Raw genomic sequence first — 17632 nt, 5'->3', positions numbered from 1 at the left:
TAGAAATGAATGCCAACATTGCATTCACCTTCTGCACCACCAACTCAACCTGCAAGTTAACCTTTAGGGTATCCTGCACAAGGACTCCCAAGTACCTTTGCATCTATGCATTTTGAATTCTCTCCCAGCTATTTAATAGTCTGCCTGTTTATTTCTTCCATCAAAGTGCATGACCATACACTTTCCATTTGCCACTTCTTTCCCATTTCCCTAAACTATCTAAGTCTCTCTGCAGGCTCTGTTTCCTCAACACTATCCACTCTTCCACCTATCTTTGTATCATCGGCAAATTTAGCCACAAATCCATTAATCCCATAGCCCAACTCATTGACATATGTTGTAAAAGGCAGCAGTCTCAACACCGACCTCTGTGGAACTCCACTGGTAACCGGCATCCTGACTTTCCAGACTAAACTGAATCAACGAAGGATGCTCGACAGTTGTGGCAGGGCTCGAAACGTATCACCTTTTATAAAGTAAAATCAAGCGACATAGTTGACGACAGGGCTTTGCTTCCAGGGTTTATGATGTTTTGCATCAAAAAATGGAGGAACCATTACAAACTCCCACAGCCCCAGATGATCCTGCGATTTCAGTCTCTGACACAGACTTACGAGCATCCTTCAGGAAGGTGAATGCATGAAAAGCATTCAGCCCAGATGGAGTACCTGGTCAAGTATTAAACTGATCAACTGGCTTAAGTGTTCAATGAGATCTTTAACCTCTCATTTCAGCAGTCTGAGGTACCCACCTGCTTTAAGCAGGCTTCAAAAAAGTTCAAAGCTCAAAGTAAAATTCATTATCAGAGGGTCGGAAGGTGTTGAATCATTGTGGATAGAGATAAGGAACTGCAAGGGTAAAAAGACCCTGATGGGAGCTGTATACAGACTCCCAAACAGTGGTAAGTATGTGGCCTACAAATTACAACGGGAGATAGAAAATGCATGTCAAAAGAGCAATGTTACAATGGTTATGGGGGACTTCAATATACAGATAGTTTGGGAAAATCAGGTTGTGCTGGATTCCAGGAGGGGGAATTTCTCGAGTGCCTACAAGATGGCTTTTTAGAGCAACTCCTGGCTGAGCCCACTAGGGAACAGATGTTCTGGATTGGGTGTTGTGCAATAAACCAGAATTGATTAGACAGCTTAAGGTAAAAGATCCTTGAGGGGCAAGTAATTATAATATGATAGAATTCACCTTGAAATTTGAGAAGAGGTTAAAGTTAGATGTATCAGCTTTACAGTGGAGTAAAGGGAATTACAGAGGCATGAGGAAGGAGTTGGTCAGAATTAACTGGAAAAGAACACTGACAAGGATGATGGCACAGCAGCAATGGTTGGAACTTCTGGAAGCAATTCAGAAGGCACAGCATATATACATCCCAAAAAGAAAGGAGTATTCTAAAGGAAAGATGACACAACCGTGACTAACAGAAAAAGTCAAAGCTAACATAAAGCCAAAGAGAAGATAGAGGATTGCAAAGCTTTTAAAAACCAAAAGAAGGCAACTAAGAGTCATTAAGAAGGAAAAGATGGAATATGAAAGTAAGCTAGTCAAAAATATTAAAGAGAATACCAAAGGTTTCTTCAGATACATAAAGTATAAAAGAGAGGCAAGAGTGGATATCGGACCGCTGGAAAACAATGCAGGAGTGATAGTAATGCGGAACAATGAAATGATAAATGAACTGAGTAAGTATTTTGCGTCAGTCTTCACCATGGAAGACACAAGCAGTACGGTGGAAGTTCCAGGTGTCAGGGCTCATTAAGTGTGTGAAGTTGCCAACACTAGAGATAAGGTTCTTGAAAGGTCTGAAGGCAGATAAGTCACTTGGACAAGATAGCATACACCCCAGGGTTCTGAAAGAGGTAGCTGAAGCAATTGTGGAGGCATTCATAATGATCTCTCAAGTATCACTAGATTCTGGAATGGTTTGGGAAGACTGAAAAATTGCAAATGTCATTCCACTCTTCAAGAAGGGAGAGAGGCAGGAGAAAGGCCAGTAAATCTGACCTCAGTTGTTAGGAAGAGGCGGGAGTCGATTACTAAAGATGAGGTCTCAGGGCACTTGGAGGCACATGATAAAATAGGCCATACTCAGCATAGTTTTCTCAATGGAAAATCTTGTCTGACAAATCTCTTGGAATTCTTTGAAGAAAAATACAAGCAGGATAGACAAAGGAGAATCGGTTGATGAACTATACTTGGATTTTCAGAAGGTATTTGGCAAGGTGCCACACATGAGACTGTTAACAAGCTATGAGCCCATGTTATTACAGGAAAGATTCTAGCATGGATAAAGCAGTGGCTGATAGGTAGAAGGCAAAGTATGGGAATAAAGGGAGCCTTTTCTGGTTGGCTGCCAGTGGCTAGTGGTGTTCCACAGGGGTCTGTGTAGGGACTGCTTCTTTTTACATTATGCATCAATGATTTGGATGAAGGAATTGATGGCTTTGTTGCAAAGTTTGCAGATGACATGAAAACAGACAGATGGGCAGGCAGTTTTGAGGAAGTAGAGAGGCTACAGAAGGACTTAGAGAGATTAGGAGAATGGGCAAAGAAGTGGCAGATGGAATACAATGTCAGGAAGTGTATGGTCATGCACTTTGGTAGAAGAAATGAAAGGCTTAACTATTTTCTAAATGGAGAGAAAATACAAAAAACTGAGGTGCAAAGGACTTGGGAGTCCTTGTGCAGGATTCCCTAAAGGTTAATTTGCACGTTGAGTCTGTGGTGAGGAAGGCCAATGCAATGTTAGCATTCACTTCAACAGAATTAGAATATAAAAGCAAGGATGTAATATTGAGACTTTATAAAACACTTGTGAGGCCTCACATGAAGTATTGTGAGCAGTTTTGGGCCTATTTTCTTTGAAAAGATGTACTGAAACTGAAAAGGGTTCAAAGGAGGCTCACAAAAATGATTTCAGGATTAAATGGCTTGTCATATAAAGAACATTTGATGGCTCTATGCCTGTATTCACTAAAATTCAGAAGGATGAGGGGTGACCTAATTAAAACCTATCGAGCAGTGAAAAGCCCTGATAGAGTGGATGTTGAGAGGATTTTTTCTATGGTAGAAGAATCTAATACCAGAAAACACAGCCTTAGAATAGAGGGGTGTCCTTTTAAAATCAGATCAGATCAGATCAGACAAACTTTATTGATCCTGAGGGAAATTGGGTTTCGTTACAGTTGCACCAACCAAGAATAGTGTAGAAATATAGCAATATAAAACCATAAATAATTAAATAATAATAAGTAAATGATTCCAAGCAGAAATAAGTCCAGGACCAGCCTATTGGCTCACGGTGTCTGACACTACGAGGGAGGAGTTGTAAAGTTTGATGGCCACAGACAGGAATGACTTCCTATGACGCATTAGGGTTAGGGTTAGGAGATGAAGAGTTAAATCTTTGGCCACAGAGTTGTGAATCTGTGGAATTCATTGCCACAGGCAGTTATGGAGGTGAAATACTTAAGGCAGAGATTGATAGATTCTTGATTGGTTAGGGCATGAAGGATATGGGAAAGAGGCACATGGCAGAACTCTCCAAGTACTTACATATCTACTCTCACCCTCTAACTGGGTAAAGAATGATAAAAGTCCCCTGGCATTCACATATCTTCTCTCACCTCTCCCCTGGGCAGAACAAACATAGAGCTCCCCTGGCAGTCATGTCAACCCCACTAGCCTTCACGCTTTGACCATAGGGAGACCACTCCACTCCCACCGTATGGAACTCCCACCGCTCCCACCGTAAGGAGACCCCTCCACTCCAACTGTAGGGAGACCTCTCTGCTCCGACTGTATGGAAATTCCTCTGCTCCAACCGTATGGAAATCCTTCTGCTGTTACTTGGATTGTTGGATTATTTTCTCACCTAATGTTGCTCTGGCATATGCTGTGAATGAAATCCCTCACATGGCTCTGAGTGAAATTCTTGGCGTGGTATTCAATGAGTTTGGCATAGATGGTGGGTACTGCCATGAACACGTTGATGCGTGGAGCTCCTGTACCATTGGTTTTCAGCAGGTACTCCCAAACCTGAAGAACAAGATTAGAAATATAATTTGTGATCAGCACTTCTGCCATTTCCATTTATCTGAGGATAGAGAGTCATAGAACACTAAAGCACAGACACAGATCTATCGGCCCATCTAGTCCATGCCAAACCATTAACCTGCCTAGTGCCATCAAACTGCACCCAGACCATAGCCTTCCATACCCCAAATATCCATGTATCTACCGAAATGTGTCTTTACTGTTGTAATCGAGCTTGCATGCACCACTTGTGCTGACAGCTCATGCCACATTCTCATGACCCTCATACTTGGAAGAAGTTTCTCTTCATGGTCTCCTTAAATATTTCACCTTTGATCCTTAACCCATGACCTCTATTTCTAGTCTCACCCAACCTCAGTAGAAACAGCCTGCTTGCATTTACCCTATGTATACCCCTCATAATATTTTACACTTCCATCAAATCTCCCCTCAATCTTCTATGTTCCAAGGAATAAAGCCTTTCTCCCGTTTACACAGGATCCTTTCCAGTTCATTTATCACAAATTGATCCACTGACGATACGATAGCCTCTGCCCTCCACTCCGATCTAGAAAATGGGGTCTCATGTATCAGACTGCTGTTTATAGACTTCAGTTTTGCACTCAACATCATCATACCCTAGAAACTGGTGGAGAAACTGTCCTCACTCGATCTCAACACCTCTCTCTGCCATTGGATACTGGACTTCTTAACAGTAAGGCCACAGTCAGTCCATGTGGTCCTCGTCCTCTCTCTCTCCTTTCAACATGTCTTGTAATAAAGTCCTAACCTATTGACCTTTCTATACAACTCAGATTCTCCAGACCCAGCAAAATCTTTGTAAATTTTCTCTGCACTCTTTCAACCATTGACATATTTCTGGTAAGTAGGTGATCAAAACTGGACACAATACTCCAAATTAGGCCTTATCAACTGGAGCACACAGAGGAAAACCATGCGGTCACTTTGAACTTTGAAAAGAGTGACAGGTACAGTTGATTTATTCCCCACTGCTGTGACCCTACTGCTCCTGAATGCGAGGATACTTGGAATATAGCCTCTGGCATACTTTTTTTCATAATTGCATCAGTATGTTTGGCCCAGGATAGATCTTTTGAGACGTTGACACGACACCCAGGAATTTGAAACGGATCACATTTTCCACTTCTCATTTCTTTGCAAATGAAGACCTATTCTTGGGAACTTCTCTCGTGAACTCATGACTTACCAGAGGTGGACAATATGTTTTCCTTGAGTATTATTTATGTTGCACTCTTTTCTGTTCCTTATTAGAAATATTTGAGGATTGTGTTGCTTTATTTTTCATGTGCCTTTGTGAAGCACCTTGAACCCATAAAAACAACTGCATTATTTTACTCGCTGTTTATTTATTATTTCATATATTTCATTATAATTTATCTACATTTTTATGTATTGCACTGTTGTGCTGCCACAAAACAATAACTTTCATGATTATAAACCTGATTCTTAACAACTTGACTCCCGTCCACCCATTTTCCTGACGGCCAGTGCCAGGACAACGTCAGGATCACGGCAACCAGTACAGGAGGTAGAAAGCACAATTCACTGCAGGAGAATGACAGTATCTCCTTCACCACACAACCTGATTCTGCAGGTGAATAACGGGTTCCCCTTCACCACACAGCCCTCACTTTGCACCTTGGAAATAGCCAGCAGACAAGCTTTATTTCTTCCCACTTCACTCAGAATCACAAGTTCAATATGGGCGGTGCACCCATATTGGCACAAGTGCTGCAGCAGCAAGACACAACTAATGCCCACTGCTGTATTTTCCTCAGCAGCACTGTGATCCAACCTGCTGGGCCTCAACCACCCACCCAACAATGAATGCAATTTATAATTACAGGGCCTCACAGCATAGCAAAACATAGTTACCATGCTTGCTCATTGCAAGAACCTTCCATCTGCTCCCATTCCCCTGTCTTTTTTGCAGTTGCAAAGGAGCAAACTCATCCAGCCCCATTATGGGTTCTAGCCTCCCCAGCAGAGGACATTTTCAAAAGAAGATGCCTCAAAAAAGTGGCGTCCATCATTAAGGACCCCCATCACCCAGGACACGCCCTCTTTTCATTGCTACCATCAAGGAAGTGGCACAGGAGCCTGAATAGACAATGAACCCATAAGACATAGGAACAGAATTAGGCTATTCAGCCCATCGAGTCTGCTCTACCATTGCATCATGGGTGATCCCGAATCCGATTCAACCCCATGTAGCTGTCCTCTCACCATATTCTTTGATGCCCTGACCAATCAGGAATCTATCAACTTCTGCTTTGAATATACCTACAGACTTGGCCTCCACCGTAGTCTGTGGTAGAGCATTCCACAGATTCACTACTCTCTGGCTAAAAAAAAAATTCCTCTTTACCTCTGTTCTAAAAGATCATCCCTCAATTTTGAGACTGTGCCTTCTCGTTCTGGAATTCCCCACCAGAGGAAAAGTTAACCTCTTCATTCCTGGAATCATCCTCATGAACCTCATCTGGACTCTCTCCAAAGACAGCACATCCTTTCTGAGATATGGGGGCCAAAATTGTTAACAATGCTTCAAATGCGGCCTGACTAGTGTCTTATAAAGGTTCAGCAATATCTCACAAAATGCTGGTGGAACACAGCAGGCCAGGCAGCATCTATAGAGAGAAGCACTGTCGACATTTTGGGCCGAGACCCTTCGTCAGGACTAACTGAAAGGAAAGATAGTAAGAGATTTGAAAGTAGGAGGGGGAGGGGAAAATGTGAAATGATAGGAGAAGACCGGAGAGGGTGGGGTGAAGCTGAGAGCCAGAAAGGTGATTGGCAAAAGGGATACAGAGCTAGAGAAGGGAAAGGATCATGGGACGGGATGCCTAGGGAGAAAGAAAGGGGAAGGGGAGTACCAGAGGGAGATGGAGAACAGGCAGAGTGATGGGCAGAGAGAGAAAGAAAAAAAGGAGGGGGAAAAAACTAAATATATCAGGGATGGGGTAAGCAGTGGAGGAAGGGCATTAACGGAAGTTAGAGAAGTCAATGTTCATGCCATCAGGTTGGAGGCTACCCAGATGGTATATAAGGAGTTGTTCCTCCAACCTGAGTGTGACTTCATCTTGACAGTAGAGGAGGCCATGGATAGACATATCAGAATGGGAATGGGACGTGGAATTAAAATGTGTGGCCACTGGGAGATCCTGCTTTCTCTGGCGGACAGAGCGTAGGTGTTCAGCGAAACGGTCTCCCAGTCTGCGTCGGGTCTCACCAATATATAAACGGCCCGAAACGTCGACAGCGCTTCTCCCTATAGATGCTGCCTGGCCTGCTGCGTTCCACCAGCATTTTGTGTCTGTTGCTTGAATTTCCAGCATCTGCAGATTTCCTCGTGTTTGCCTCAGCAATGTCTCCTTACTTTTATATTCTATCCCCTTGAAATAAATACCAACATTGCATTTGCCTTCTTTACCACAGACTCAACCTGTAAATTAAACTTCTGGGACTCCTAAGACCCTTTGCACCTCTGATATTTGAATTTTCTCCCCATTTAGATAATAGTCTGCACTATTGTTCCTTTTACCAAAATACATCATACATTTCCCAACACTGTATTCCATCTGCCACTTTTTTGACCATTTTTCCAATTTGTCCAAGTCCTGTTGCAATCACATTACTTCCTCAGCACAACCTACCCTTCCACCTATCTTCGTATCATCCGCAAACTTTGCCACAAAGCCATCAATTCCACTATCTAGATCATTGACAAGCAAAGTGAAAAATAGTTGTCCCAATACTGACTCCTGAGGAACACCCATTTACACCACCTCACTAGTTTCTTGCCTTCTTTTTGCACTACTTATTTATCTTTTATTATCTACATGGTACTTATTATAACTTGCAGTATTTTTATGTATTGCAATGTTCTGCTGCTGCAAAACAAATTTCATGACATATGTCAGTGATATTAAACTTGATTCTCATAAAGTTGTAAAAGTGGGTATGATTACAATGTTGAAAAGACATTTGAACAGGTATATAGATAGGAAAGGAAAAGAGGGGTATGAGGCAAACACAGGCAAATGGGAGCAGCATGGATAGGCATCTTGGTTGCATGATTTTTAATCTATTCAATATACGAATATTGTAATTGACTTTTTTATTTATTATTGTTTTTTCTTCTATATTATGTATTGCATTGAACTGCTGCTGCTAAGTTAATAAATTTTACGACACATGATAATAAACCTGTTTCTGATTTTGATTGGGTTGGGCAAAATGAGTCTGTTCCATGCTGTGTAACTCCATGGTTCTAAAGGAATGTAAAGAATGGTTTCAGGATGTGAACAGAGGATTAGTGTAGAGGGCCTCAGTTCTGCACAATCTGCATTGACCAAGACATGAAATATAACATTCTCTAAGTATGCTGATGATACAAATGAGATGAGATTGTGAACAGGGGATGGACGGAATGAACAGATAGAATATAATATGAAAACAATATGAAGTCTGAACACAAATATATTTAAATTAATACACCATAAAATGCACATAAAATACCACAAACGGCAAAACCAGTGTAATTATCTGGATAGCAACAGCAAAACTATTGCTAAAGCAAGTCAGAGAAGCTTAAGTACTGAGATTTCTGTGAGAAAGCACTAAGTGACCAATCCTCTTAAATCTTGGGATTTATAGATTTTTATCACTACAGCCTATAAAGCTATCAATCACTGGAACAACATTAAAGACTGGTCATCCACCTAGCTCACTGTCTACAAAACTTCACCCTTGCAGAGTATTCAATTGATCTCGGTCACAGATGCCAATAGTCTACCCTCAGTAAATCTATGTTTAATTAAAGGGATAAAGATAAAACTCGTTTGTGAGGTACGGTTAACTGACAGCCATTCAACGGAAAAGTAAATTTTCCTTTTGCCCGGTTTTTCTCTGTGGTCCGAGGATAAGTGTATATGAAGGTATTTTATGTCCTTTGCTTGCCTAATCATATGTGGGGAAAGAGTGGGAAAAGCTGTTTTGTAATTCCATTACATTAGGAGACTCCTAAAAGTCCCTAAGCAACAGACACCTACAGAGTCAATGCACATCAATGCTTTACCTTATACCCTGAACATCAATCATATTGGCAGCTTTAAACAGCAAAGCAAGCCCCAAACACAACATCAGCTCATCCACTGCCTGCATCACCAAGCAGTGTGATCAAGTGCAATGATGCAGAGAACTATCAGTCACCAGCCTCCAACACACAAAGTGACAGACTTCTCTGCCACTCTCTTCCAGCCCATTATTTACAACACTCAGCTGCTGTGAGCATTAGGATCAGTTCAAACTCATTACTGATCTAGGTCTTTCTCAGACATCATAAGAGTGCAGAAAGATGGGATTCCCTTGCACTGAATCAACAGTGTTGACCATTCATCAACAGAACTAGATTAGGATTCTCACCAAACAATTCGTAATTAATTGAGCACTCACTCTATCGTCTCTGAGCAAAAATCAACGTAACTATGTTGACCCTGATCTAACAACTTATAACATGAATTCTACTGTTCCCTTTGTACCAATACTCACTCAGACCACTTCTCCAATTTTTAAGACTGAAATAGGAAATCTCCATTGGCCAGACGATTGATCCTTCTTCTTCAAGTCCCTGGTACAGGGATTCTTCCTTGTGATGGTGAATCTCCAAAGTTATCGCTACTTCATATTTGAAGCATCTGCTTTTATATTCATTCTTTACCAGTTCAAATGTTGTATGTAAATGTCATTGGCTATGGGTCATCTGAATGACCCATAACATCCTCTGATTGGATGTAGTCCAAGGGCTACACAACTTCATGTCTTCGGTGACTTCTTTTGTTTGCTTCAATTCTGGTCCAAACCAGTCAAACAAGGTCACTCAGACACTAGGCCAAAAAAACAAGATTATCTCTGTAAACCTGCCATTGTATACAATGCACAGCTTATGAGCATGACCTCAGGTTTAGCAGGTTCATAATAAAAAAAAACTCCTTGTGTCCACATTCAATTGCTCTGATTAGATTATTCCAGTTCATCAAACAGTTCACAAGATGGAGGCTACAGAGGAATCTCCATACCAGACAGTCATGCAACCAGTCACAATGCTCTCCACTGGACGTCTGTAGAAATCTGATTGAGTTGGGCAAAATTCAAATTCAATTCAATTCAAGTTTAATTGTCATTTCAACCATACACAAATACTTATGAATACAGCCAAACAAAACAGTGTTACTACAGGGTCAAGGTGTCACATACAGCACAAAGCATACATTAGGTACACAAAAAATAATATCACAATAAAATAAGCATCGCAATAAAAGAGTAAAAAGAACTTGCAACATCAATCCACATCGACTACAACAGAGCCCAACTCCTACACCCTGGATGTGGGGTTCCACAGTCTTTAACTGACCACAAAAGAGCTCGCCTTCGGCTGAGCGAACATTGTGGGGCAGCCCCAATCCAGCTCCTGGAGGAGCAAACGTGACGCCTCTTACTCAGTGGCTGTAAAACAGGTGATCCCACTGCAGACAGTTAGGAGACCCAACCAATGAAGGGCAACCAGATAGGAAAATGGATGTGAGGAAAATAGAAGGATATGGATATTGTGTAGGCAGAAAAGATTAGTTCAGTTGGTCACTTGATTATTAATTTAATAGGTTCAGCACAACATTGTGAGTGTAAAGGACCTGTTTCCATGCTGTACCATTCAATGTTTTGAGTCTTTGAAATCCAAAAAAATTGCAAAAATACTCATCTAAAATGAAAACCGAAAACACCAGAATACGCAGCAGGTCAGGTCACCGAAAACGGCAAAATTATCAGTGGGTCAGGACACCGAAAACAGCAGGACACTCGGCAGGTCTGGTCACTGAAAACACTGGAATACTCAGTGGGTCCGGTCACTGAAAACACTGGAATACTCATAGGTGAGTAAAATAAGATTAGATTTCAAACTCCGTACCCTGCTAAACTTCGAGTGTTAAATGACAACGGGATGCGGTTGTACCAGACAGTGGAAGAGGCGACTACATACATGAAGGCCAGAGGGTTGCCCATCAGCATGACCAAAACGAGGGAAAGCCTGGCTGAGGAATTATCCCGCTCCGCTTGGGAAATAGTGTGAGAATCGAGAAGGCAGGAGATGGGAAGAGGCCGACAGAAATATATCAGGAAGAGACCAGGAGCTTCCCAAAGACAGTCCTCACCCCCTTCAGAAGAGCCATAAGGTTTGGCTAATTTTAAAAATGTTGAGAAGCTAAACGGAAGCAAAAGTAGACGGTGATATACCTATCTCCAGAAATACTTATTATAATGTGGATTTTATATTATTTAGTTGTTATTCTTTATTCGCTCACTTACTCCTTTTTCCCCAGCAAAATGAGAATATATGTATGTAATGTGTGTGTGTGTGTGTGTATATATATATATATATATTTGTGTGTGTGCATATATATGTGTATATATAGGAGTACACAGGGAAATCTTTTCTGTGTAACGGATTTGTTCACTGACTTTTATGAATACTGCAATGGGGGCCCTCAACTCACAAGTAGGAGGGGTTATCCCCCACAGCTAGACATTTCCTCTAGCTCAACACAGGGTCATCTACTAGAGACCTCAGCCTTGGAATCACACGTTTGTTGCCATTTTTGTTATTATTTGCGTTTCTTGGTTCTTATTTGTTCAGGGAGATCGATTAAGTTTTATTCTGCTAATTTCAATGATACATTTACAGATAAATACAGATGGCTAAGGACAAGGTAAAATTAATTTCTTTTAATGTCAATTGGCTATTAAACCCAATCAAACGTAAGAAAATTTTATCTAAAATGAAAAAAGAACAAGCCCATGTAGTATATTTACAGGAAACTCATTTAAGTGATAATGAGCATAAAAAACTAAAGAGAATGGGCTTCACTAATCTGTTTTTCTCCTCATATAAATCAGGACATAGGAGAGGAGTTGCTATTCTTATCTGAAGTAAGCTAAATTTTGAAAAAGTATTCAAAATGGGAGATAAAGAGTGCAGATATATTCTGGTAAGGGGGAATATAGACCGAAATTCAGTTACACTATTGAATATATACGCACCCCTGGGAAGTGATATTGGTTTCTTTCAGAAAATTACTGATATTATGGTAACGGAAACAGAAGGTCTCCTGATATGTGGGGGAGACTTAAATTTACAATTACAACCAAACTTAGACTCTGCCAATAGAAAAACCTATGAAACAAAATCTTTACATAAGGAAGTTAATACACTTTTTGAGGATGTTGGTTTAATTGATATATGGAGGGACCTTTTCCCTGACAGAAGGGATTACACTCATTATTCTGCTCCCCATTCTGTATATACAAGAATAGACTATAGACAAAATAAACACCTGTGGAATTGGGACAATAGATGTAAGTGACCATTGTTATGATCCCAGCCCCCTCCTTCTTGAGAATCGCAAGATCGCTATTAATTCGGGTCTTGGACCCAGGAAATGAGAGAGAATCCTCAGCAAGACAAAGCAATGGATTTGGCCATTGTTTCTTGGAGACACCTTTGTGGATTGCGATCCTATACTACGTGCCAGCTCTCAGGGCAACGTGGACTGGGCTACATGCACACCCTCGGGCAATGTGGGCTGGGGATTGCATCACCCCACCCTGATTGACACCTACAACCCTGCAAGTCAAGATAAAAGAGGGGCTGCAGGGGACAGTCCCCTAGCGACGCACCAGAAGGAGACACCATCGCTCATCGCTCCCATGATAACGGGAAGCTATTCGGAAGCCACGTGTGTTCCGTTTCCCCTGGCCTGGGGAGCCGGTGGCTGTTAACACAGAAAAGGACTTCGAACTAACAACGGGGAACCAACGTTCCCGATTCAACGGTTTGCGTCCTAAAAGACTGGGCAAGTTTCTTTTCTCACAAAACCTCTCTCTCTCTCTCTCCAACAAGTGAAACCCAGCGGTCCCCAAAAGGCTAAAGCCTGCATGAACTTGAGAGACTTTTATATTTCCATTGGACTATATCTTTACCCCTAGACAAAATGATAGAGCTACTTCTTATTGATGATTATTACTATACCCGCACTTTAGATTGAGTATTGACGACGTATATTATCTGAATGTTTGTATTAACCTTACTTTTGTGCCCCTTTATAAATAAAAACTTTTAAAAATAGTACCATCAGACTTCAACGGACCTCTCTATCTTTGCTGGTAAGTGACCCAGTTACGGGGTTCGTAACAACTTGGGGTTCTCATCTCAGGATTTGACACCAAATTGGGAGGCCAGTGAATCGGGATTGTAAGTCCAAACTTGGATCTGGTACGCGGGTAGCCAGACGGGAAACCAGCAAAGATGGACGTGGAGGAATTTATGGAAAACCCGACTCTGGGGGCGCTAGAGGCGGCCACCAAATTAGACTTGGTAAATTTGGCGAAGGGGTTAAGCCTCACAGAGGTGAGGTCGTCAATGAAAAAGCAGGAGGTGCGAAGGGCCATAACTCAGTATTACATTGGGAAGAAGGTGTTTACAGCTGAGGTATTGGAAAATATCCCTGAAAAGGTACTAGCGAGTGGGACGGATCAGTTAGAGTTGGAGAAATTAAGGTGGGAACATGAACTTAAGGTAAAGCAGCTGGACAGCGCTGAGAAGCAAAGAGAGCATGAAATGAAGTTAAAGCAGCTGGAAGCAGCTGAGAAAGAGAAACAAAGGCAACATGACTTGGATATGGAGAAGTTAAGGCAAGAGCGAAGAGCTTAAGGGCTAGACCGAGCGGAGGGGTTTGATGTTAGTCGGGCGTTGAGGCTGGTACCCCCCGTTCGAGGAGACGGATGTTGATAGTTATTTCTTGCTTTTTGAAAAGGTGGCAGTGAATCAGAAGTGGCCCAAAGCACAGTGGGTGGTGTTGTTACAAACTGTGTTAAGAGGGAAGGCACAGCGGGCATATGCGGCGTTGCCCACGGAAGGGGAAGAGAATTATGACCAAGTAAAGGCGGCCATTCTCCGGGGTTACGAGCTAGTACCTGAAGCATATAGACTAAGGTTCAGAAATTTACGGAAAGGGTGGAATCAGACGTATACCGAGTTTGCCCATGAGAAGGGGGTGCTCTTGGACCGTTGCTGCACCGCAGAAACAGTGGGCGAGGATCATGGGCATCTCAGGGATTTATTTTTGATTGAGGAATTTAAAGGTTGTGTTCCGGAGGAGATCCGGATGTATTTGAATGAGAAGCCGAATAAGTCCATCTCAGAAATTGATAGGTTTGCAGATGAATATGCCCTAATCCACAAGACAAAGTTTCCCTCGAATAGAAGTACCCCGAGAGACCGTGGGAATGATCGAGAAAGTCCGCCGGCTGAGGCAGAGGTCCCGCCGGGAGCTAGTGGTAAGGTTGAGGGGGAAAGGCCAGGCGGCCAGAGATTTCCGGGCTTGACCTGTTTTAATTGTGGGAAGAGTGGGCATGTTGCGTCTCGGTGCTTTGCTCCTAGGAGGGAGACGGGAAAAGGGAAAGCAGCAGTCCCTATCGGGTGTGCAGTGGTAATCAGTAAATCGACAAGAGAGCCCCGGGTGGACAGAGTACGAGAAGGGTCTGAGATTTGTCTGTCACACGGAACCGTGTCTTTGAGGGAGGGGGACCCACCAATTCCCCTACGAATCTGGAGAGACACGGGGGCTGAGCTGTCAATTGATCCGCCGTAAGGTACTCGAGGGTAGTCGAAAAACGGGCATGATAGCGGTGAAGGGGATAAATAAAAGGATAGAAATGGTGTCCTTACATAAGGTCATTATGGATTGTGAGCTGGTGTATGGATCAGTTGAAATAGGGGTGCCATCAGAATTCCCGAGAACTGACGTGGACGTCCTTCTTGGGAACGATTTAGCTGGGGGTAGGGTTTGGTCAGCCATGACGATGACCCGCCGACCGGTGCGTGTTGAGGCCCCGCCCCTAGCGTCCAAGAGCTATCCCGCATGCGCAGTCACTCGCAGCCTGTCGAGAGTGGCAGCTGAGAACGAGAGCAGTTTAAATCTGGCCAGTGTTGACTTGGCCGAGATGTTTTTACCGACCCTGTGCCACGAGGGTTTAGAGGGTGGTAAAGCGAAGAGTAGTAAAGTGCAAGAGGGTAAGGGAGAAGAGGTAGATCTGCCCTTAAAGGGGGGCAAGGTCCTAGAGGTAGGAAATAAAGATGAGAAACAGATAAAGCTGCTAAAAGGTCCAGAGTTGGACATGGATGATCTGTCTGGTTTGGCAGAACTGTCTGAAGAAGTTGAGAGTTCTAAAGGTGTTCCCAATAATGAGATGAGGGCAGTCCTAGATGAAAAGGATGCCATTACCTTGGAGAGGTCTGCTGGGTTGGCAGATGAGGTTGTTTCAGCCCACGGGGTTGAGTTTACCACCAACTCCGGAAGGGAGTTGCCCAGAGAGTAGCTGGGAGGAGCAAGGGAATTTGGAATTTGAAAAAGGTACGGGTATTGAAAGCCTGGAAGAGGTCAATGTCCCGTTTGAGTGTGTCCAAGACGGGGATGCACATGGCCCTGAACCTAGTCACGGAGCTCAGAAAAGGTCTGAGGTATCTGATTCAGCTGAACGAGACGGCTGTCCTTTTGGGTCAGATAGACTGGGTTCAGTGAAGACAGGGTTAACCTTGGTAATAGGGGGAAGTGAGAGTTCCCCGGGGTTTGTACTCGAAGGTGTGGTGAAACTTAAAGCGGAACTCGAAAATGGGGAGATAAATATTATTATTGAAGGAAATGGCAAATTTGTAGTTCCCAAATCGAATGAAGAAATTTTAAACCCTGCAGATCGCTTACAGATTAAGCCGGGAGATGCCGGGGCCCCACACGCTATTGTTTTTCAAGGGTGTGGTGTGTAAAAGCAGAATTTGAAATGCTGTTTGAACAAAGAGGGATCGCTTGCAGATCTTAAATTGAAAACTAATAGCATGACGGGTCCTGAAGAGAAAACTAGCAACTTGCTTAAAACTAAAGAATTAGGTGGAAATGGACTAAGTCTGGGACACGGTGTTGATAAAATAACTCCTATGAACGAGGCGGACTGTTTACCTCGCCAAACTACCCAAGTTCCTCCCGTAGGAACTCACCGGAAAAGAGACAACGGTTAATGAAGGGCGCCATTTTTAAATAGCCCAGCCGGTTGTACGGGATTTCAGCAAGGCATGTGAATAATAAAGACAAACCCCTTGGAAGCCTGCCTGGCTCCCCGTCAGGGATCACAACTCGTTAGATTTGTTAAAAAAAAAAGGTGGTTATTAAGTTGAAATCTGATGCTATAAGACTTTAGTAAGGTACAAGATGTTAAGCTAGTAAAGGAAGGGACACTGTAATCGTTAACTGTTTAGATGCTGAATTAAATGTATAACTGTATGGCTCTGTAGTTAAAAGAAAAGCTTTTGTATTGTGTTAGATTCTAAAATCCTGTAAGACTCTGTACCACTCCGTTTTAACCGCTGGTAAAAACGCTTTTAAGAGGGGAGGTGTTATGATCCCAGCCCCCTCCTTCTTGAGAATAGCAAGATCGCTATTAATTCGGGTCTTGGACTCAGGAAATGAGAGAGAATCCTCAGCAAGACAAAGCAACAGATTTGGCCATTGTTTCTTGGAGACACCTTTGTGGATTGCGATCCTATACTACGTGCCAGCTCTCAGGGCAACGTGGACTGGGCTATGTGCACACCCTCGGGCAATGTGGGCTGGGGATTGCATCACCCCACCCTGATTGACATCTACAACCCTGCAAGTCAAGATAAAAGAGGGGCTGCAGGGGGCAGTCCCCTAGCGACGCACCAGAAGGAGATACCATCGCTCATCGCTCCCGTGATAACAGGAAGCTATTCGGAAGCCACGTGTGTTCCGTTTCCCCTGGCCTGGGGAGCCGGTGGCTGATAACACCGAAAAGGACTTCGAACTAACAACGGGGAACCAACGTTCCCGATTCAACGGTTTGCGTCCTAAAAGACTGGGCAAGTTTCTTTTCTCACAAAACCTCTCTCTGTCTCTCTCCAACAAGTGAAACCCAGCGGTCCCCAAAAGGCTAAAGCCTGCATGAACTTGAGAGACTTTTATATTTCCATCGGACAATATCTTTACCCCTAGACAAAATGATACAGCTACTTCTTATTGATGATTATTACTATACCCGCACTTTAGATTGAGTATTGACGACGTATATTATCTGAATGTTTGTATTAACCTTACTTTTGTGCCCCTTTATAAATAAAAACTTTTAAAAATTGTACCATCAGACTTCAACGGACCTCTCTATCTTTGCTGGTAAGTGATCCAGTTACGGGGTTCGTAACACCATGCACCTATATATTTATCTGTTGATTTTGACCTACAACCAAAGAATACTATTTGGAAACTAAATTCAAGTTTACTCAATGATCTGTACTTTAAGGAACAAATTAAAAAAGAAATTGGTCTCTGCTTTGAATTTAATTATAATGGAGAGGAATACTCTGAAGGCGGTCTTAAGAGGGAAAATGATAGCGATATCTTCATATAAGAAAAAATAAGGA

At 42.7% G+C, this 17632-nt stretch overlaps 1 protein-coding gene across 3 annotated transcripts in view; it reads right to left on the bottom strand.

The window, feature by feature from the left end:
• Positions 1-17632, bottom strand: part of acsf3 (acyl-CoA synthetase family member 3) — a 143613-nt gene that overhangs the window by 80702 nt on the left and 45279 nt on the right. For all 3 annotated transcript variants that reach the window (XM_073070528.1, XM_073070527.1, XM_073070526.1), the window contains exon 3: positions 3887-4050. In XM_073070528.1, coding sequence (XP_072926629.1) covers positions 3887-4050 — 164 coding nt within the window. The remainder of the gene's footprint in view (positions 1-3886; positions 4051-17632) is intronic.

The sequence above is a fragment of the Hemitrygon akajei genome, chromosome 17 (genome assembly GCF_048418815.1).
Source record: "Hemitrygon akajei chromosome 17, sHemAka1.3, whole genome shotgun sequence".
Taxonomy (NCBI): domain Eukaryota; kingdom Metazoa; phylum Chordata; class Chondrichthyes; order Myliobatiformes; family Dasyatidae; genus Hemitrygon; species Hemitrygon akajei.
Note: the sequence above shows the minus strand (reverse complement) of the source record. Positions and strands in the feature narration are given on the sequence as shown.